General features: G+C 42.2%; 1 protein-coding gene across 1 annotated transcript in view; it reads right to left on the minus strand.

Moving 5' to 3' along the window:
• The window catches only part of raver2 (ribonucleoprotein, PTB-binding 2), a 67,432-nt gene extending 44,831 nt beyond the window's left edge, over nucleotides 1-22,601 (minus strand). Inside the window, exons 1-2 of the mRNA XM_079351311.1 lie at nucleotides 22,220-22,601; nucleotides 5,926-5,992 (exon numbers count right to left, since the gene is read on the minus strand). Of these exons, the coding sequence (XP_079207437.1) occupies nucleotides 5,926-5,992; nucleotides 22,220-22,537 (385 nt within the window). The 5' untranslated portion in view covers nucleotides 22,538-22,601. The remainder of the gene's footprint in view (nucleotides 1-5,925; nucleotides 5,993-22,219) is intronic.
• Nucleotides 22,602-23,951: the final 1,350 nt, after the last annotated feature.

Raw genomic sequence — 23,951 nt, forward strand, 5'->3', positions numbered from 1 at the left:
GAACAGAGGCCCAAAATTGAAATCAAACATGGATTCCAGAGCTGGAATCTGAATATGCTAAATCTGCAGTCGTCTCATAACCTGCTCTGATAATGAGATCCTATCCAGCGCTGGCAATCCCGGCGGACAGTAATGTGAGCATGAAGACGGATAATGATAGATGTTTGACTTTTTGAACGTGGGCCATGGGGCAGCTAACAAGATGCTGGGAGAGTGCCACCAATTTGCTAATGGGGAGACAAGGGCGCAAGGAAGGAAAGAGGAGAGGCTTGAGGCGGTAAGATGTGTCAAGATTTTCAGATCAAAAGGACAGGGAGGGGGATTTTTTTTTGGATATCTTGGCTATAAAAAGCGCGCAAGTGAAAAAAACCCCACAAACATGAAGAGCACAGGAAGGTCAGAGGAAATGAAGGACAGATAGGAAGCGACAGAGGCGCTCTTATGTGTTTCGGAGGGTGGGTGTTACAGAAAGAATCATCATCAGCCGAGGTGCTGAGCAACAGCCCGAAGCAAATCCACAAATGGAGACAGAGATATCCGCGCACACACACAGCGGGACGCGCTCAAACACAAGTATTAACACAGATACGTGTTCTGCAGGACACGCCGGCAGACACAGAGACATAAACACTCCTGTGAGTATGTCCTAATAAGTCCAACGGTGCAGGCAGCCTCTGTGAACTGATATGGTCATGAAGTGCAGATGAATGCCAAAGCTGTACCGAGAGCAGCTTTGAGGTCGGAGAGCAGCCAGGAAGAGGTTCCACTGCTTGAAACTCACACAAACAGTGGTGAAAAAGTCAGCCGAGATGAAGGCGTTAGCCAGAAGACAACAAGGACGTTCAACAAGAGCAAGGTCAGAGGCAAAAAGAAATGTTTATTTACAGGAATGAGTGCATACATCCCCAAAAGAAAACACGTTGAGGAAAAGGACACTGAAAGAACTAAAGTAAATCAATGACAACACTTTTCAACACTATCTCAACTGGCATCGTGTAAGGATGCCCGTTCACTCGCAGGACCCGGCAGTTCAAGAGGAATATGGACATGAGAGTTTTACCAGAGAGAAAGTTGACCTGCTCGAGTCCTGTGAACGCTTGACTGCATTTTTCTGTCTAAATATATATAACACTGAGCTCGGGGAGTATGTGTTCATTTCACACCAATTATAGAAAAAAAATCTTTCTTGTCGCCCGAGGGAATGATGTCATTTATGATCCATATACTGTACCTGCTCGACAGCAGGGATTCTTTTATCTCAACTGGTTTTGGTCGTCGCTTCCTTCTTTGTCAAAGTGTTCCGACAGATGAAAAGATTGAACATTTCTCTGTAATCTACACAATGATCACACGACTCAATTAGAAAACAAACAATATTTCCATGTTGGAACACTTATGTATTATAAAACATTAAACCCATAAGCTTTGAGACGTTACGGAAGATTAATTCATCTGATGACACTAAAACCCTTTTGTGTGAAGATCAGAAAACAAAGGGAGCTTTGATTTTTAGTGTGTTATTAATACTTTACTGGATATTTCTTACAAAAGCCTGGGGGCTAATAATAACAGCAGAAAGATCCATAAAACCAATTTAAATCTAGTTTTTATTTTCTCAGCTAATGTGACCGTTAACGTCTGCGTTCTCCTTTAGTTCTGCCTCACAGTGACCAAAAACACTCTCAGCCTCTCTGCCACGTGAAATGCGTTCCACATTCTCCGTCTTTAGAAAATACATTTTGCGTGGGAGGTCAATTCTTAAATTTGTATGAATATTGAAAGTATTTAAGATGATCAACATTGCAGAAGCTAGCATTTAGACATCTAAATTGGGAAATTTCTTAAAGTACAACCTTGTAGTTAAATGTGAGGGAACAGGCTGACGATGTTAAAAGTGAACAAATATCATCAAAGTTGGCCACCTATTGGACTATCTATCCTCTAGTAGGAATATGATAATGATCAATAATGTGAGCATTTTCTGCTCCACACAACAGTAACTGTGCTTTAGCATCAGTCACAGTCTGTCAGCGGCCCCGTTTAGCTCTGTCGGATGGCTCTCGCTGCCGCACTGGATCCGTTTCGAGAAGGCGAGTGCAGTAGTGTGCAGCCATGAGCAGCTGTACACACGTTGTTTTATCTTTCTGAAGTTGATTTGTTGTTCGTTTGGTGGCTGTTTCGTCACAATTTGGATAGTGATGTGAAACACGATCATAGGTATGCATATTGGGTTTTATTTTGAGATTGACTGGATTCTCTGCACGCTCCCTCGTCTGACTTCCTGTCTTGGATTTTTCAATTCTGCAGCATACTCTGTCGAAAATAGACTTGCAGCGTATTTGACGCGGAGCTGAGTGTTGTGGCGCTGCGGTCACGCTGGAAACACAATCGTTGGATGATCGTTGGATGGATGAATTTAAGAGGAAATTACGGATTAAATAAGCAGGCTTTTTAATGTTAATGAGGAAGATTTTTTTTCACTAAAACAGATTATAACCAGCATAGTTTTAATGCCTCTTATAATATATTTTCCGGGGGGGCTGGGGGGCTTTAGTAGCATTTAATTCAAAACTTTCAACGCTATCAGCTCATTTACTGCAACCAAGTCACAGAGTATGGTCATCAACTGCTTTGTGGTGCTGAAGACATGACATCTGGAAAGATTGGAGATGAAGAAAAGGTGGAAGAAAAACAGAGACAGAGAGGGGAGAGAGGAAGGAGAGAGTGAGTCAGACTGTAAACACTTGGTCGGGTTGATGTTATCCAGCTGCCATGAAAACTGATCCAACGGTTGGCAAGTTCAAGATGACCGGCCTGTCACACAGGCGCGCACACACACACACACACACACACACACACAAAGGGGGTCTGCGAGAGGGTCTGTGTTTGTGGAAAGTGAAGAGGCGACAAGTCAGGGGGTTACCGGATCAAGGCTAAATATTCAATCTTTCAGCACACACATACACTGACACACGCAGATACACACGCACACGCACAAAGTGAAAATCTGCAGAGGCTTGAAATCAATCTTTCACACCTCTGACAGGAGCAGTTGGGGATCTCCCACCACACACACACACACACACACACACACACACACACACACACACACACACACACACACACACACACACACACACACACACACACACACACACACACACACACACACACACACACACACACACACACACACACACACACACACACACACACACACACACACACATACTGGTACGAGGAGCTCAAGGAAAAGTGTCCAGCCTGCTTTCCGAGGAGGAAACATTAACTACTGTGTCACACTGACTTCAATAAGGTGAGAGGGTGAAGTTGAACTTAATGACCCTGTTTTGCCTTACAGAGGGTAAAACGCTGACAACATCCTAGCTCCAATGGATTCTTGATTACAAAGTTCATAAAACATTTTGTCCTATTTGGGGACCTCTCTGACAACCCACAAGTCCCCCTTCAGCTGGTCAGGAGTCGGTATGCCTGCACACTTGCCTTTGCTCACCACTTGCTCAAAATGCACGACAATCCCCTCACATGTCAGGTTTCCCAACATCTGTATGGTATGTACCTGCATGAGGCTGACTGATAGGACAGCTGTGAGGAGTCAGTCTGACTCGGTGTTGGACTTGACTTGGCATCAATCCCTCAAAGTTTTGGTCTCTTCTTGGTACTGGTTTGGCCCCTGATGCAGGGGTCTCATGAGAACTTAAAGACTTAAATTATCAAACTGCCTTCAACCTATAAGTCCCTAAACACCTTTCACCTAAAAAAACAAAAGCCCCAAATCCCAGCTCTTTCATAAACACCACAGAATGATAGTGCTGCTACTGAAGCGAATGGCAGTGATGCTATTGATGATGATGAATACATTTTTTTTAAATGTGTTGCCCGTCACTTCCACTGATCAGAGTTGAAACCATTTTTGGCACTTACTCGCATTGCTTCCCACTGTAAAGATCCTCACTACTGATGTGCGTTACTTTGAAAATCAGCATCTGCTGAATGAAAATGTAACATTTGAAATTCCCCCATTCGCTCCTTGGAGCAGACATCACCCCCTACTGCACAGCACCGCATGCTGACAAAAAGAAATTTGTCAAAAAAAAAAATCTCCTCATGAATTTTACCCGAGGCTTTGAACAACTCTTTGACAACGACGTGTAAATTCCACTTGAAACATTTTTCCATCTTTGCATAAAAAATAATATTGAGAATCCCTGAATTTACCAAATCCTGCTGTCGGACTGGTATTGAACTAAGGTTAAGGGAAAAAGAGAAGAAAGAAAGTAAGTGTTGGGACTGACAGAGTTTGACAATGCTGGTTTAAGAAGAGAAGGAAGAACAGTGAATGGGGGATAAAGACCGTTTAAAAAGGAGGGATGAAGACATAAAGAAATGATTTCTGTGATCACTGTGGGTCTGTCAGAAACAACGTTACTTTTTCTCTGCTGTTCTTGAGGCTGTATTATCAGCCCACTCCACCCACCTCGGTGCATCAGAGCCCAACACCCAACGCCAACACAGCGGCCTAATTAGCTGCAGTACCGTGGCTGCCGGTCCGATGAGGGCTCGCCCGCGTTTCATCAGGCTCTCTTTAGCTCTGAAACTCCATTAACCTTTTGGTAAGACTGGTGCTTTGATATCTCAGCTGTTTACACCCCCCTTCCACTTTCTCAAAGCGTTATGTTTCAGGTGCTTGGCTGGCTGCTCGCACTAAATATAGGCTCTGTTAGATTTCCCTGGAAAGGGACACACTCCAGGGGCAAGAGGTCTGGGTGTGTGTGCGTGTTTTGTCCAGGCTTAAAAGGACGAAATGTGCTCAGAAGGTGAGGCAGATTTAGAGAAACTGTTACAGATGAGACACAGACTTTCATACAAGGTTAATATATGAGACATACTTTGGCTAAGAATTCAAAGAGTGTTGAAAACTAGCTTAAAGAAATTTAAATTAAAAAACGTAGGCAGTTGACTGAAACTGAATGAAAGTTTGACACCATGTGTTTGCAAATAATACAATCTGCAATAGTTGAATGATCATTAATTGTCATATCTTTAACCTGAAGTGAGAGAAAGCAGTGGAGGTCCACTGAAGATTCAGAGTTTGGCTAAAGCTCTCAATTCTCACGTCCTTCTGGTGTCTAATGTGCAAAACAGAGGAGGGAAACCCTGCTGTCAAGATTACAAAAATAAAAAGGACTGAATCCTTCGTCCCTCTGTTTAAATAAAGATAAACGTTTAAACTGGTTTACCTAAAAATATGGCATTTAAAAATGCTTTTTCACATCATAACAACAGTCATTATTTGAGTCAACTCAGAGAGAACTTGTTATTTCCTGCTAACCATCTGAGTGTCCTAAACCAACATGTAGAGGTCACATAGACGGAGCTAAATAAATACAGAAATAGACCCTGGACTCGAGAGTTACAGGTTACAAGTATCATCCCATGTGCAAGCCTGACCCCCGCACTTTCACAGTATTTTACACAATATGAAGTGTCAGTCACGCCTCATGTGTCACTCCATCCACACTGTTAGTATCAGCACGTCACAACTTTCCAAATAACTAATACAAATCAGTGATGACAGATAGAGCATGGCTGTACATTCATTCACTTACATGTGTGTTTGAGCTGGAAAGCTGGAAGAGTGTGTACAGTATGTATACATATACTTTTGTTCGTCTATCTTTGTGAGGACATAGGTTGTCAAGGCTTGAGGACATTTTGTGGTCCACTCAGGGGGTTAGACCTGGATTTATGGTGAGAAATTAGCACCGAAGCTTTGGAGTTAGTCATCTAGTTATGGTGTTTGGGGAATTCATTATGTCAGTAAGGGTCCCCACAAGGATAGGAGTACAAGCATGTGTGTGCGTGTGTGGGTGCGTGGGTGTGTGTGTGTGTGTGAGTTTCTACCTGTGCCTTTGTTCCGATCCACAAAGCAGTACTTGAGTTCATATTCTTTCAGGATTTCATGGACTTCCTGTGAAAGTACAAAAAAAAGGAAGAAAGGAAAAAGGAAAATGAGTGATACATTTATTGTCAATAGGGGAATTTGTCTTGCACCACCAGCTATCATTAATGAGACGAAAGACTTCACCAACCATACTCGACAGCATATAATAGCTTGAACAAAAAACATTCAAATACATACAACACATAATATAAGGATCGCATGATTACATGGAAGGGGTTTCAAGCAGCAGGTTCAGTAAATGCAGAATGCCAAGTTCCATAATCAGAGCTTATTAAGCAGCTGAACGCTGCGTGATACAGAAGGAGGGATGCCTCCTGTACTCCTCCCCCTGTGCCTTCTGTACCTGCAGCCTGAAGTCAAGTTCATACTCGGACCAAAGAGGGTGCGGTCAGTCTGCTATGATCTTGTTTGCTAGGTTCAGTGAGTACAGGTCTGTTAGATGAGAAATGTCGAACATTGTTAAATACTCGTCTCCCGTTTGTTCTGGTTTCGCAGGCCTTTATTCAAAGATCATTACACCACAGCAGGTCAAAAGTCTTAAAATACACTTTAAGGCTTTCACTTTCTTCGACTTCTCTCCTGTGTGATCAATCAATCACTTTTATTATTATCATTCATCGTTATACATGCTGAATCCAAATGTCCATGTCACTGCTTTTGCATGCTGACAAATTTAAAAGTGAACTTTCTGTCATGACCCTACTGTACTTGTTTTTTGTTATTACCCATAATCCATTTTAATATGGGCTTCAGTGGTAAACAAAGAGATGAGGGGGACGGCCGTGGGCTAGAATATGCGCGCCCCGTGATTTCCACCTCTAGCCACTGTCCTGTCTTTACAACAAAGGCTTCAAAAGGGGATATCCATCAATAAAAAACATTTCTATGGTTTAGAAAAAGTCAATCAAAAGAAATAAGCGGTATAGATGGAATTTCTGGGGAGTTTTAAAAGAGCTAACAAACTGAGCAGATCAAATTCAGATTAAGTCAAAATGAGGAGGTGGTAACTCTAGGAGGTAACTCTGATGGGTTAGGGGGTTTTGTCCCAAAACATTTTAGTTCTTTAGAAACAAAGATACTCACAGGAAGCCAGCATAGAGACGTTGCTATCTATCTTAATCCTGCTGAGCGGCAGCTGTCTGATCTAATCTTTTAGTCCGATTTAAAGTTTCATTTTTATTTCTATTTCTATTTCGGTTTCACTTGCATATCCAATCTCTTATGACAATCCAACTGCAGGTAGATTTTACTTAACAAACACACTCAGTAAGACACTGAGTATTTTAACTTTAACTAAGAATTTTGGTCCATTAGCCATCCATTAACCGATATGATTATGTGCTCGTCATGCTTAAGATATTTTATATGTTCGCTATCTTTCTTCCTTCATGAAATTATTTTTTTGATGAGAAACTTCCTCTGATGGCAGTAATTTACCTCAACTGGGTAATTATGTTTTTCAAAAAAGATGAAAAGCTTTCTTTGTCAGGTATAGAAAAACAGCCGCCCACCACACTGCACTCACATCCACAGGAGGGACACACACACACACACACACACACACACACACACACACACACACACACACACACACACACACACACACACTTCAGTTACACTTCAGCCTATCAGAAAAATATGTATTTTTAAAGTTCAGTCCATTAAACTTAAGCAATGATTTAAATGATCTATTTAGTGAAAAGGGAGGAATAATCCTAATAACCCAATAATTGTCTTATGAACTCCTCTGCAGACAGCTCACTTCCAGCTTTCCTCCTGGTACCTTCCTGATGGGTTACACCGCCACCCCAGGTATCAAGCTGTTTTCACATCTGCACTCCTGAAATTATCTAGTCCATTTTAGAAGGACTGCTCTGGACATCCTCCTGACCCGCCTCACAGCGGGAGACTATGCTGTTCGGTTGTCTGCGTTCACACCTCCTCGGAAAGTTGTTTTCCCAGGACATTTCTGCAAGTGTGAAAACCCTGTAAGTGACAGCACAAACTGTTCAGACTTTAGAGAACACCATTTTCGTAGCTCTGCCTCTGCGATATAAGAAACCTTGTAGATTTAGTCACAGCCAAACATTTCCAACAGTTCCAGGTAGAGGCGGAGCGCGGTGTAGGCGGACAGCTGAGCAGTGAGCAACAAAACAAAACAAAACAACCACATCGCTGAATCAACCTGCAAGTCACCGTCTGAACCCTGTGGCAATCATGGAAAGGTCACTGCAGCATGAAGAAATTATTGTTGAGTGCCACCAGACACAAGATGTTTTAGCAATATGATGCACATCAGACAGACCTTTGAGACAGTTTTATCCTCAGGTGCAGACGCACTGTATTCACCATCAGTAATGCATAATGCAAGGACCCTCCCACTGCCTCCGTGTCTCCACTTCTTCTCTACTGTCCCTCATTATGTTGCTGTCTACATTCATTGACTGTTTTCAGATGTTTCTAATGAATTCATTTTCGATAGACTTTAAAGAGAATGAATAGGCTTCAGATGTGAACGAGGGAGAAAAAAAGGCCTTCCTCCAAAATGCCGATCACTCTTTTTATCGAGCTGACGGCCTTTAGGAGGAGGAGGTGTCTGTTCTCTTTTGTCAGCTAAAGTAGCCTGAATTCTGTGCTTTTATCATTGTATCCCGTGTTGGTATCCATCATCCTTTCACTCATTAAATGAAACAAAGATGTGGCGTATTGAATGCAATAATCACCTTTTACACATTAGTGAAAGCAGGTTTGACAGGAGAGAGACACTCCAAAACACTTTCTGTCCTTGTTTACAAAAACAGAGATTTTTTTTTCTTCCTCAAATTATAACTGGTGGTTCAAACCACTAGGTGCGTACTAACTCACCCCCCCCCCCCTCCTCCTGTGAGCGATAGCCTCCCGCTGGCAGTCCACCTGGAATTTTCTAGACATTTTTTTTTTTATAATAGTGCAGTTTGTTTCACACTATTTCCTTTTCCCTTCTATCTCCTTAATGATCTTTTTTTTTTATATATTCTATGATGTTCCACTCCGTTTTATTGAGAATCCCTCAACGCTTTATCAACAGCTTTCTAATTAATGCTGCCATTATAGCAAAGCGTGATCACAAGTGTTTCGAAAACAGGGGAAAGGACAGCTGCCTTCAGCTTTGAATTTACAGACAGAGCAAACATTCATCGCCGACTAAACCCCCAAAATGCTAATTAATACATCCTTATCTTCAACTATAGATGAACAATGTGCTGCCGCTTGTACTACTTGGATTAAACAGAGAAGCTGGGTAATACTTGGATGTTAACTGAAAGAAAAGATGCTGCCGTGTCGCCTATTCAAGGTCGCTTTGCTGTATATTCCTCTCAGTAAAGCTGTTTTATATAACAACACCATAGGTGCTTTTTTTTATTCCATCCTTTACTACACAGTTCTTTCTGTGTTTGAACGCTTTCAGACTCTGACATTTCCAGCAAGTCCAGTCAGTACCCCTGCACCAGCCTTAAGCCCAGGGGCGAATTTCTGCGATGCACACATACAGACACACTTTGTGAAATATTAAAGTGCTCTGAGAGGATGGGTTCGATAAGGAATGTGATATCAGCCTGAAGTGACTTAATGGACCCCTTAGCATAATGTAGCTTCATGAAGGAACATGAAACACCAAGCTCCACCCAAATCACCTGATCCTCATTCTCACATCTGTTCACTATTACAACAGTTGCCCTAAGCGCCATACTTCTTTTTTTTTTACCACTGCTGCAAACTATTGGCTGAGATAGGAAGAAGACCCTCCTTCTCAGATGATATATTCATTCATTCAGTATTTTCCAAAACAATATAATGGTCTAACCTGCCAACTCCAAGTCTCCTTTAGCACAGCAAGAAGTTTCTTTTTGTCAATAACGGTTACAGGAAATGCTTCAGGAAGTGGCTACCTTTAATGGACGAGTTAATACTAAAAAATAAGCTGCTTCAAGCAGTCTGTACGTGTCTTTTTTTGGATGGATTAAAGCCAGCGAATATTCCTGAAAGGCGACAACTTTTTCAGTGTCATGTCTGCTCTTTGACATCCTATGACTAAAGTACTCTATGCTGAAGACAGCAGACAAACCACTGGCATGTATTTAGAATCTACCCTGCTACAAAGCCCTTGAAAATAAGAGACTGAATCTTTAGCCGCACATTAGCATAACTCAAATGTCCCAAGAGGTGAATTCAAAGAAGAAAAAAAAAGTGTGAAAAAAAGAGTGTTAGATTGCTGTAATTTCTATGCAATGGCAAATCTCCTCCATGTATTTGCAGCAAATGTTCTGTAACTCACACCTTCTCCTTTCAAGTTACAGCGAATACAGAGCAAACGGACTGCAAATTACCTTTCAGACTAGTTTTTGACCCTTCCATCTGTAAGCTTGCACTGTTTACCAGCTTCTGTGTTTCTAATTCTCTTGATGCACTTGAGGAGTCTTTCTGGAGTGAATCCTCTGCGATACAGTGAGAAGTGTAAAATGGGATGGAGATGAGAAATGAGGAAAACAACCTCGAGTCATATTTTTCCCCTCAACACGCAAAGAAGAGATGAAGGGATATGTTTACTCTGACACCTGTTTGTTCATTTCGCACACACACACACACACACGCACACACACGCACACGCACACACACACACACACACACAAGAAGAAGACTTATGAACACAAACAGGGCCACCAGGAGAAAGCAAGTCACCGTGCTATCATTTCCATTGTATGTGTGTGTGTAGGTGTGTATGTGTGTGTGTGTGTGTGTGTGTGTGTGTGTAGGTGTGTATGTGTGTGTGTAGGTGTGTATGTGTGTGTGTGTATGTGTGTGTGTGTGTGTGTAGGTGTGCGACTTTGCGTGTCTAAGAGAGAGATTTGGATGGAGGAAGAGGGGGATTAGGGGAAATCACACTCTGCATGGCCTCCTTACCAGCAGTGACGGTGTCCTTGACCCACTGATAGGAGTGGTAGCGAGACACAGAACACACAGAGACTGAGGGCCAGGTCTGCACCACTCAACCCTCAAAACATTACCAATGCAATGACTGAAGAGGTCCTGCACTTTGTTAAACCACTTTCATCTTTCACTGGAGAACATCAAAGATTTTTTTTTTCAGTTCTAAAAACCTTGATTTTCCTACGTGCCAAAAATACACAAACGAAAAATGAAATTTTAACGCCCTCATTTCCAAGTTTATCTTCACATTTCACAAACTTTGAAAGCAAAAACAACCATGCATCTTACGGAGGGAACAACGTCATTGTCTTCAATTCTAAATATGGCATTAATGGCTATTCTCCAAAACTAAACAGGTGAGACCTTTTCTTTCAAAAGGAACGTGCATACAATAAGAGAGACAAAGTTGACTATGTTTAGGAGGACACCATAGATGGATAAAAAAGTGCGTGTACATTACTAAAGGTCACTATATTACATTAGTAAAGTCATGCACATAAGTTAAAATCAAGTAACAATATCTGAAGTTAAAATGAAAAAAAAAAAAACTGTAGTTCTTCAAGTGTCCACTTGAGGCGGGCTGCAGAAGTAAAAAACCTGTCTACAGACCAGTTCAAAAACCGTTTTGGTCTTAATAGCTATCACTATAACTTTTTAAAGGGGTTACATTTTTTTATAACTCATTTCATTGAAAATTTTGCATGATTAGGTTTGATTACAGGCGCGGCTGATTAAACTTAAAGTGGGGTTGCCAAATCGACTCTTCAGAAACCAAGGGGTGCTGTCCATTAATAGGACAACGTCCATGTTTTATACAGTCTATGGCTAAAATCAATAAAAGTTAGTTTGACATAGGACACAAACACCGGTCTCCATGGTGGGATGCAATAATTTAGACAGGGTAACCTAGAAACACTCAGGTTTTAGGCTAACTTGAGTGTGATGATGAAATGATGTAATAAGAGCTAAACTTTGAAAAGACACTCAAAGCCTTTTTCACATCAACTCTTCAGAGGAAATGTTGGAAACAGAGGTTTATGTTTCACCTCTACAAATCTTAAATAGCCCTTTTTATTTTAGAAATGGTAAACCTAATCAAGAGTTTTTTCTCATCATAGCCAAGGGTGTTTATAGGCAGTGTTGACACTGTTGGCACTGTGCCAGCTGAGGTTTTATAAGCCGCTTTATTTCGGACTGATTGGGACTCTGCACCACACTCCAGTCTACCTTTTACCTCCATGTGTGGATACGACTAACACTAGACTTGATTTTGTTTTCATAGTTTGTCCCATCACTTCCTCCTTTCTTTTGATTTGATTACTAAAAGCAGCGAGAGGTTGAGTCCAAACTCAAACAGCTTTTTTTTTTTTTGGGGGGGGGGGGAGGGGGGGGTTGTCCATAGGACACAGAAAATATTTCTTATAATGAATGTGTGTATGTTATTAATCACTGTGTAATGTTTGTAGTTATGCTTGCTCTCAAATGAACATCCACTGCAGAACAGCTGCAATCAGTTATAATGAACTGTTTAACAATCTGTTTTATGTTCATCAGAAAATAAAACAATGCATCTCGAATAAATACAAAAAACACTGCTTTCCATCTTCAGCATGAGCCAAGGTTTGTTGACTGTCTGTGTGTGTGTGTGTGTGTGTGTGTGTGTGTGTGTGTGTGTGTGTGTTAGGCTACCACCTGTCACCCACACACATCCTGTGGAGATCTTCTTAGAAAACTTGCACACACACATATTGAGAGTGAATCCAGACATCTCTCGGCTTCCTTCGTCCTTCACTCTCTTTTTTTCCTCTTCTTCCTTCTATCTCAAACACTTTCTCAAGCGTCTTCACACTCTGGTTGCCAGTTGAACGCCCTCTCTCTCTCTCTCTCTCTCTGTGCTGGCACTGATAGAATTCCTCGATTTAACAAGTGTGTTTTGAATCCTCTCCTCTCCTGTTCTCTGTATCTCTTCGAGCTGACACTTTCTTTCTTTCAGCGTCCCTTCCTCCTCCTGTCTCTGGGAATCCCAGCGAACTCCTTTCTCCCCTCCCTCAACTGTCTACTCCAGATTTTTCTCGTCTTTTCTCTTATGTCGGGACAAAATCAATGGTTGTCCAGTTACATTTTCATGCTTCCTTACTCCAACCATCCAGGAAGGGACTGAGAATATAACACACAGAAAAGGGTGCGTGAAGCTCTCCATCTGTCTCTATATCGTCTGTGTCTAAATTAATGAGTCTCTTTACTTTCCTGTCTTACACAGCAGGCAGAGGCAGGGATTCAAACCCATCAGCACCCACAGCTGTCACAGGCACATGGTCACAAGGTGTGCCTGGTTAGTCTTCTCAAGTAGATTAACATTTTGGTAAAGTGTGGGTAGAAGCTTTAATGACAAAACATCATTATGAACTCAATCAAACCTCCCTAAATAGACTCCAATCATGCCCTAATAACTCCTCAATAGTACAGTATTATCCACAATTATCACCAAGACACCCATTAGAGGAATTAGAATCACCTATTAAGCCTTTATTGTGGGGGCGAAGGTGCTTTCTTAGGCGTTTACAGGGGAAGTTGTATTTCCTGTCACTTCATGCTGTGAGAGATGCTGGCTTTAGAAAATGAAAGCATTTTTTTTTTTTCTCGTTTTGTTTTGGTTTGTCCGTTTCGTCACTTCTCATGTGTTCACCCGTAGAGAGGAGGCTTTAATCTGATCTTTGAAAAGGACACAAGCAGGGGTCCCAGGGTAGCAGGTGGCTCGCCCTGAGACAGGACCCACTCTGCTGTGAGATGGTGTGACCCCCCGCCTCCCTCTCCCATCAACACCCGCCCGGCTCTGCTTGGCTCTAGCCCTGAAGCCACGGGACTCAGATTGGAGGTTATTTTGTCCACTGAGTAGGAAGTCGCTCGTCGCATAACAACCGAGTGGGACAGGGTCCAAATGTATATTCCAGAAAGTCTTAATGCAGTCTGGATGGATAGAAACTTTCAGGTAAACAAAGAAGTTCAAAGAAGCTAACATGATACTATACGTGTGTTGAACACTGCTCAGAAGTCTCCTTCTATAATCACTTACTGCTTGAAATGTGTCAGGACCTTTCCAGCAGTGTGGCTTTGTATTAACGTCTGAAAACTGAAAGATACTGCAGAGATTTGTGGAAACTGGCAGAGTAGCTCTCAGGCACAAAAGCTAAATGGCCTCTTGTAGTCATTTGTACTCCCACACTGAGGCAACCACTGAAAGCATAATGCATCGCAACAGGCTGCATGGGGAGAGATTGATGTTTTTCCACGTGCAGCATTACGAACATTTTTCTTCCATTACTTACTCATACAGTATCTATCAAAAGAAGCTTCACAAATGAAGTGAGCGGTAAGGCCAGCTACACCCGGTCTAATCTAAAGATAGGTTTAAAACACGATGTAAATAATACAACCTTCAAAAGGAACAGGATAGGAAGATCCTGTTTTCATGACTGATATTGGCATTGGCTACAAATCATCTGCAAATGCACACACTTTGACGACCTTCCTTATCTAAAACACTTCATCATTTTTCAACTGAGACATTCCACGCTGCTTTTTGTCTTTAATCCCACAGTCATGAAATTCACGGCCTTAATGTTTAAAGCTCCCTTGAACTGGAACAATCCATTTTATTATCGTTAAAAACTATGTTTAATAATATCAAATAAACAAAGGACATAAAACGAATCCATCACACATTCACAACACTAAGACGGAAAATGTCTTTGAATAAACAAATGCTGCCTGTGTTTCATGCATGGAAGCTTTAAAGGGGCGTTTTCACACCAACATGTTGTAGTTTCTTTTCTCTGGTCTGAATCCTGGACCTATTTGTTACATTGTTGTTACATAACTTTAGTCTTTGTTCACACGGGGACAAAAACGATTGGACCAGAAATGAATGTGCTGTAGTTAACTGTGGCTCTTGCACTCATTAACGTGAGATGAAATCAAATTCACTTCCCAGCGCATGTTATAAAAATGTGTTTACTGTCTGAAGCTCGTCGGTGTAGTTTTCTTTAGAACGCGTGGTTTATGTCTTGTGCATTATCTGCTCACCTCGCTTTTTTCACCGCTGCTTTTTAAACATGAAGGTGCTTACCACCACAAAATCTTCACTAACCCCCAACGTCCACATAGTGTGTCCACTTACACATAAAAAGCCACTGACATGAGGGAGAACGGAGGGACTCTGCCTTCAGGTTGAGCTATGAGCAGGTTTCACACTCTGGTCATCACCGACTGGATGTTTGCCTGTTTGTTCTTGGGTGACTAAAGTGGAACTTGGCATGGTTTACTCATGCCATTGTTGTTTTGACCTTTCATTACTGAGCTGTTTTCCCTCACAGAGCTGCCACTGTCTGGATTTATGTTGTTGATGGATGTGGTCGGGCATGGCTAATTTGAGCCTCTTCTCTTGACAGTAATTGTCGGAGCCAAAATGTGTATTTGAAATATTTCGATGTAATTCTTAAACTGAACAACAGGTGGAGAATTCACTCATGGTGGGCATGAAGCCAGACTCGTTCAGTCATTCAGGTGTGAAGCAGGGCAAAATGTTTTGGACGACGTATGACATCAGAGTGACTTCTTGTATTTTGTTATTTAGAGGTTATATTTATTGGACGCTGCTGAGCGTTCATGTTTGGAATCCGATAATCTCGAGTGTGGATCTGTTTCAAGATCTAAACTCCTGTTATGCATTGGACATTGTTTTGATGTTCCACCTGAACGTCAAAGCCAGTCCCCCAGTTTTTAGCCTCAGACACTTAAATAGAAATATAAGATTTGTTTAAACAGGTCTCTACATTTACGTCTAAATGTCCAATGTGGATGACGATGAGTCTTTCCTCTCAAACACAGAAAGCTTTGAAAAACCAGGACAGACACTGGACAGAGTGAATGATACTTCTTTTCGGTTGATTTAGTCATTTCTCATGCAGCTGCTGAATGAACTTCAGGTAACCAGTATTCTTGGATAGAGCAGAGTCTTACCAATACAAGACTGTGAACACAAACAGATCATGAGTGGATGTACAGGTATGGCAGCTGACGTTTAGAGTCTGAATAAAAAACGACCTTTTCTACATGGATTACACATTAATTTTATGAAAAGTTACACAGTAGGGTTCTTCTCCTTCGATAACAATTTAACATTTTTACTTTATTATACTTTATCAACCAACTCCTGATTACCGTCTACGGTGCTCTGCTACACGTGCAGCAGGCCGCCGCTGAGAAGCACGCTCCGTTTGAAAAACTACAAGATGATAACGTTTCTTTATCATTCTGAGGAATTTTTTTTCTGCATATGTCGCTGAAGAAAGTTTCCATCTCTGATCATAACAGGAAACATTTAACACCAAGTTCCTCTCTTCTGACGGAGGCTCTCCTCTCCTGCAGAATCCTGAACCCTGCACCTGACTTATCGCACAAATAAATCCAACAATGGCTTAGCTTCAATAAAAACTGTCTTTTCCTTTCTGACAGCAATAATCCCAACTGAAGATTTCAAGCTAAATGTCTTGATTGGTTCTGATCTGATACAGTGTTTACTTGCCTTGATGCATTTAATTCAAACATCTGCGCGACAATAAGGATTCCTATAGGATTGGCTTTTTTTTTTCCTTCAAGGATTTCCTTTCAGCGCCGAGCCATTCAGCTGTTCATACATACCTCTGAGGCACCAATTGATCAGCTCGCTGAAGATGGACATCTATCGTCTTTTCAGAGCTGTGCTGGCAGTTCTTGTGCAGCTCTTAACCAAGCAACAGCTAACTGCATGTTGCCTTTAACGTAGACTCCCCACATATTCAGCTCGAAATGTTTATGTGGAGATATTTATGTGTCTTTTTCCCAAGGACAAGAGACTTTGCGAGGTACTCCATGTTCTTCCTCCTGCAGGAAACAGGGTCTAAATAAAGGTATATGTGGAACGCAGAGGGACTTTCAGTGTGGATCATTGCTAATATGATTGACACAGCTTTCAGGGAATTTAAGCCAACAAATTTTCATTACGGGACTTAATACCTTAACTGAAACACAAGCACCGATGAACTGAGAGAACGTTTTAGTCCTTTGAGAGGCCGCCCCAGGGACTAAAAGTCGCAGAAAACTCAGCTTCAAGCCTCTGAGAGAAAGTCGAGAGTGTGAGGAATAACCAAGAAAGACAGAGAAGATGTGTTCGAACTGAAAATGAGGATGTTGCTTTCAAATGAAAAAAGTAAAGGTTTAACCCAGAAGGCCTTCACACCTTCGTACTCGTCTCTCTCTCTCTCTCTCTCTCTCACGCACACACACACACGCACACACACACACTTTCCCTTTAACCTTTTATCCAATTAGTCTACAGACAACCTTCTTGTACTTGTCTGGTCGATGCCTTTTGCCGTCTGTCTCCGTCGCTCCTGAACCTTTTATCCAGACTTTGTAAATGCATTAAAGCGATCACGACATGTCAGTCAAATATGAGCGGTTAATATTGTGTTTTCAGCCACTTATAGAAAAGGTCTATGATTAAGTCAAATCAATGCAAAGCCATGGACAGCTTTTCAAACAGCATAACAATCTGGTTACTTTTTATCTGACTTTGTATCCATTGTTCTGCTCATCATGCACTGATACTGAAAAGCTCTTCATTGATAATCAATAATATTTCACATCTTTATTACACACCTTTACACTCTGCCCTGTCATCAAGCTAAACTCATTAACAGAACATTACGGGCTAATCTCCTTATCGTGCCACTTACATAAAGTGAGCGACATGTTTGAGCCAAAGCAGTCCGTATTAAAGCTAAAACTGAAGTGTGTGCGTCAGTTAAGCTCAGCGGTTAGTGCGAGCGTGCTCCACGTACAGAAGCTGCAGTCCTCGTCCCAGTGGTCGAGGGTTCGATTCCAAACCCCAGCACTTTACTGCATGTCATCCCCCACTCGCTCCCCCAAACGTTCAACTCTTCGACTGTGCAATCAATCAAAGGTAAAGATCTCCCAAAAACAACCTCACCTTTAAAATGAAGAATTACTGAATGGGCTTGTTGCTCAGTCCTGGTGACACACGGACTATTCAGTCAAACTCTTGATTCTTGAACACCTGCACAATGCTGCAGGCAAAATGTCATCCGCAAACATCGGCACAGACTCCACAGTGAACAGCGAAATCACAACACGTGTGCTTAAGTGATGAAGGTGATGAAGCCTGCTCACAGTCAGGAGGGGAGGATTTCATGAACATCTGCTCCTGACGTAAACCGGCACACACACACACGCACGCAAACACACACACACACAGGCCCACACACACAGGCCCACACACACACACACACACACAGGCACGCACACGCACGTAGGCATCTCAGCATGTCGGGCAAAGACGGAAGTGGGTGGAAGAAGAACAGCTCAGGCACACGCTGTTTTGTGACATTTACACCCATTTGAGTATCCCTGTACAGATGCACGCTTGATCTGACACGCACACACACACACACACACAGGTGTCAAAAAGAAACACAGTTCATGCACATACACATTCAGCTTAAGTGTTGTGTATTTTTTAGAAACTCCAACTAAAAAACTTAGAAAAAGTCCTTGGAAAGTAAACCTCCTCAAACACACACACACACACACACATACACATTAGGCATTCCCTTGTGCAAAGTATTTTCACACCATGTGCTTTGATTTACTTAAACATCACATTCACACACTAGGAGCCCCTCTCCCCTTCAGAGAAGCCTGTTTGATCGTACAGTGTGAGACCACAGACAGATGTTATTAAAAGTCTCAGTAGCTCGTAACTGAATCTGTGTTTTCTTTCTCTCCTGCAGAAGTGTGTTCAGCTGCTGCTGAAGACACCCGATTTCCCGATATAACACTTTCACAATAAAAGCATTTCAACGGCTTAAAAGAGGAGACTTTCATTGTGAAGGACGTGGAGAGTGTGACATACAATGCTTACCGTCTCGTTCAACGGTATGACACACCTAACATGATCATACTGACTCTTCAGACCTTTCAACTCCCTCAGCTGTTTGCATCACTGAAGAGCTTTCATGTTTCATCTGAATGTTTCATCTTGCTTTATTCTCTGGCTTCATCTAAACTCTTTGCGTCCTCCTCCTCTGCTTCTGTCTTTTTGATCGTCCTCCTCTTTAGCAGGGTGAGCTCTCTCTACCATCCTCTGCTAGGTATCAAACACCTGACTTATTGATTGCTGTCAGGTGTAAAGACTGTTTTAACAGACATAACAAATAGTGTATAATGGACAAAATGACCAACTGTATTTTTTTAAAGAAGTGAGACCTCATTATAAACACACCTTCAAGCAGACACTTGTTGTAATGGAGATGCAAATCCACTCCAGCACAGAGTCTCTGTTTCAGCCCAAACAGGCAGGAGGAGTCGAGCGGTTGCTGTCATTTGCTGAAACTTAGCGATAGAAGAAGACAAGTTTACCTGATGGCTGAGCCACACTTCACTTCACTGTAAACACTGACACTCGCTCTGACACGAGGAGGATGCAGCGCTTTGTTCTACGTTTTTAAACACTCAGCACACGGAGAGAATGTTTTATTCACTAAATTACTGATGATAGCACTTTCTGGAATAGGAGCGGGACGCGATGTTGATTTGATCCTCGTCATGACTCCTGCTGCGCTTGCCCAACAATATATATTATAAACGGCGCTCTAAACATATTTCCTTGTAAATTTGAGATTGTGTCCCCACTTCATGACATGAATAAGTGGAACATGAAGCGATAAGTAAATTGGCTAAAGAAGTTGACAACAGGAAAAGAAAAAAAAGAAAGAGAAGAGAGCAGGGAATGTCGGAAAGCTTGGAGATTTTAATGGAAGAGGCATGAAAAAAAGTTCAACTGAAGCACTAACCCTGCGTTTCACGTTTTTATGGGCAGTTGATTTTTTTCCCCATTGGATCAGATAGAGCTGTAGACCGGGTAAGAAGATCCAAAAGAGAACTTTTAACTCAGTAAAATGCTACTGATGGCTTTTAGGGAGACATAAAGATGGATCGATTTGATGAACACTCGTTCCACTTTCATCCGTCCTTCGTCAACTCTTCTCGTCCAACTCTTCTGTCTCCACATCCCTCCTTCTCTAAGTGAGCTCTTCTCTCCGCTCTTCCCATCCCCCACTCCTCTCTGAGAGGAGAGCTGTCAGCGGGGCCATATATCTGATACAGTGCACCATGGACTCACTCACTCTCACACACACACACACACACACACACACACACACACACACACACACACACACACACACACACTCTGTGTTACAGTGCTCACTAATGGGGCAGTGGGTTGGAGGGGAATGGGAGATGAAGTCTGCTGGGTGTGGTCAGGCTCATCAGACTGGTTATATAAGACAGTGACAAGGATTTTCCTTTCGTCATAAATGTCTAACCTTATAATATGAAGATGGTGTTATGTCAACACAAGCTGTACGAGTGTCACTGGATTCCAGTACAGGACACGGCTGTAGGTTTGCATCCTTTATGCACATGCACAAGTATGGCTGCAAAGTGCTTTTATTTTGAATACTCGTTCATTTATAATATTGAGATGATCTTTTCTTCTCTAATCTTTTTTTTATCTTAAAAGGGGGGGAAAGCCCATCATTACCTTTTCAAATTATTCTTTTAATCCATTATCTCAAATAAATATTTAATTTGCGATTAAATAACAAAGAAAGTGAACAGATGCTTGCATTATGGAAGATTTGGATTCTGTTGGGGGATTAAGGACAACGATTAACAATGAACCCATAAATCTGAGCACTTTAAACAACAATGCAGCATTACAAATTCTTTTGAGGTGAGCTATGTGATTCGGTGTTTATTTTGTATTACAAGTGGTTTCAATATTATTCGATTCCAGGACTACATTTAAAATGTTTTTGTTGTATTCTTCTGACAAGTTGTCAGGACACTGCGGTCTATCCACACTCACACAATACGCAGTCAGAGCTAATGTCAGTTCAAGATAAATACCTGAACTGCTCCTTTAAATGAATGAATTCATGAGGCGTGTTCAGCTGAGCAGGCTGCTTGCAGACTGTGCCCTGCTCGGGCTCACACACATCACACTCCTTCTGGCACATGCATATCTTGGAAAATAAACAGAGGAGAAGACATTCCACTTCTGCTTCTTCGTCTGTGCCTCTTCCTCTCTCGCTCTCTCTCCCTCCCCTCGGATTCTCACTGCTCACACACAATGCTGTCACACTCTCCTTTACTCTCCTCACAAACACACAAACTTCAGGCAGAGTGCAGGTTCTTCTCGGCAACGTGCTTCTTTCTATGAGTGTTTGTGGCTACAGCCATGACGGGACACGATCAGCTCCTCTGCCTCATGAATGTTCACAGACTGACACAAGCGATGAATGACACTTATAGGGGGAGACAGAAAAGGTCTTTAGGATGTAAAGAGAGATGTCCCTCTGTGCTCTTTGACAAGAAACATGCCGACAAAGTTCCTGTGAGCATTTAACATGAAAGATAAACCGACTGGCCGGCTTGTGCCAACAGCCGACTGTACCTCAGTCAGACAATCTGGGATATATGATGATGTAGCTGTGACTCAAGTTTGTAATGTTCAAAACAATGTTTGTCCAGAAAAAAATGGCATGGGTGAGAACTTTTACTGTGCTATTGTATTATAAGTCAGCTAGCGTCAATGCAATCGAATTGTCTTTGAAAATGTGGGCTGCAAAAGTTACAAAACTGCATGAACACAACAGATGCTACCTGAATGTGTCAATAACAACAACAATGTGCATATGAATGCACTGCTCTGTAAGTGTAAAATATCCAGTAATCTATCTGTTTCAGTGTTATTGGTGCACTGACATGGTTTATTAAGGGGCTTGATCAGGGGAAAGCTACACACTTGTGAACCTGTGACATCTTTTGCAAAAACCCATTTAGAAATACAATGATTAAGTTAAATGTCACATGGTTTTGAAGTAGGCTGCATGTTGATAAGAGTGTTATAGTAAGTAGTAGGCTGTCATACATTTTATTTATGTCTCCTACTTTAGAAATTAAAGAGTCAAACTATAGCACTTTGGAAAATAAAGTTTATCGTAGCATACATGTAAAAAAAATGCAAATAAAAGTGCAAACTAAACTTTTAAACACCACCAAGAAGTCAGAGTAAAACCTGCACACAGAGTGACCCTCACTACTCTCCCTTCAGCTTCTCCTCTGTGAACTGCCGTGTACCTGGTTAGTTGTGTCAGGCGGCAGGTTCTTCATGAGGATTTTCCTCCTGTTGCTCAGCTCCTGACGAGTTTTGGCCAGCCGCTTCTCGATCTCCTCCGGCTCCAGGTCCGGCAGGTCCCGGAAACTAATCCCCGAGTCGGAGGGCTGAGGTCCCCCTGCTGCTGCTGCTGCTGCTGCAGCCGCTGCTGCTCCCCCCGCCGCTGCCTCCTCATCCTCCGGCTGCCGGCTCTCAGGGCTATCCATCTCCGGGGAAAGTGCGCTCTCCCCGGCTAGAGAAGAGTGAACGCTCGGCGGCTGGATGGATGGAGCTGCCGCCATCTTGGGTAGCTGAGTGAAAAGTGCGAGGGAAGTGAGTGAGTGAGACAGAGAGAGAGAGAGAGAGAGAGAGAGAGAGAGAGAGAGAGAGAGCGCAGGTGGGAGGTGTGTCAGCTGAAGAGCGAAAACAAAGGTAAACAGCACAAATTAAATAAAAAAATAGCGAAAGTTACTCAATCATTGTCCCTTATGTTTAATTCTTGCAATTAACCTTCATCGTTGATCTTAAAACTTGCATCTTATAGATTTATTTGACTTATTGCTGGTGTCTCCATAATTTACATTTGTATCAAGACAACAGGATTTTGTTTCCTCTGGTGTTTGAATTTCAAAGTAACATTAAATAAATGAGACTGGGCGACTTGTTGAAATGTTTACATCTGGCTTCAAGCACGTTGCTCCTTGGACTCCTGGCGACCCCATCTGTCAGACTAATGTATGGAAGCCGAAGAGGGTCCGTCACATGTCGTTTTTGTACACCAAGTGCATGTGAATTTTTGTTTATTATCAGTCTCAGTGGAAATTCAATCAAATAAAAATGTTGAGAACATTTTATTAACCTCACGTTCAGTCTGAAAGTAACCTGGTCTGTACAGTATACATCCTTGACAACAATGAATGGGTAAAGATTTAGTTCATGTTTTTTTTTTCTTCCTAAAGACGAATTAATACATCTATATTTTTGTTTCTAAAGACAGAGTGCGAGGGATGTGTTCATTGGAGAATATCTTGAAACCACCACAGCTTTCCGGTTTCCCAATATGCATATTGCGACCATGAATGGCTGTGTGCCTTCCCTGCTTTCCACCATAGTCATCCAGTGAATGCCAAAGTAGGAGCCAACCAACCGAGCCTGCCTGCCTGCCTGCCTGCCTGCCTGCCTGCCTGCCTGCCCACCGTGGGTGGAAAGCTGCTCCTGGCACACACAAAGGGAACAGAGCTCCCCGTCGAGTCCTCACAATGCTTATGTGCTTCTGCAGGCTGCGTGCATCGCCGACAAACACACTGGTATCCTTGCACTCTTAAGATGCACTTACAGTCATGTAGACCTACAAACATGTCAGCAAGAACACATGAAGAAATATTTACTTTGTGACTATGCCGTGGTCTGTAAGAAGGGAGAGGGAAATCAAGCTCCATCATCCATCCTCCGCGTTCTCTCTCTCACCATCTGTGTGAAGCCTTTCTTGGCAGATCAGATTCCAGACAATCACAGTTGTCAGTGGGTGAAAATGATCTCACTTTGCCAAGTGGTTGAACCCGTGTAACTGAAACCTGCCGACTGTAGGCTATATGGACTGTTTGTAGGAATTCTTCAATCAGGCTTACACTCAAGTCCTCTGCAGACAGCAAAGGCCAAAGAAAAGAACCTTCCTCACATCACAAAGAGTGGAAGAGAGTATAATGACTAAACACG

The sequence above is a fragment of the Symphodus melops genome, assembly GCF_947650265.1.
Source record: "Symphodus melops genome assembly, chromosome: 8".
Taxonomy (NCBI): domain Eukaryota; kingdom Metazoa; phylum Chordata; class Actinopteri; order Labriformes; family Labridae; genus Symphodus; species Symphodus melops.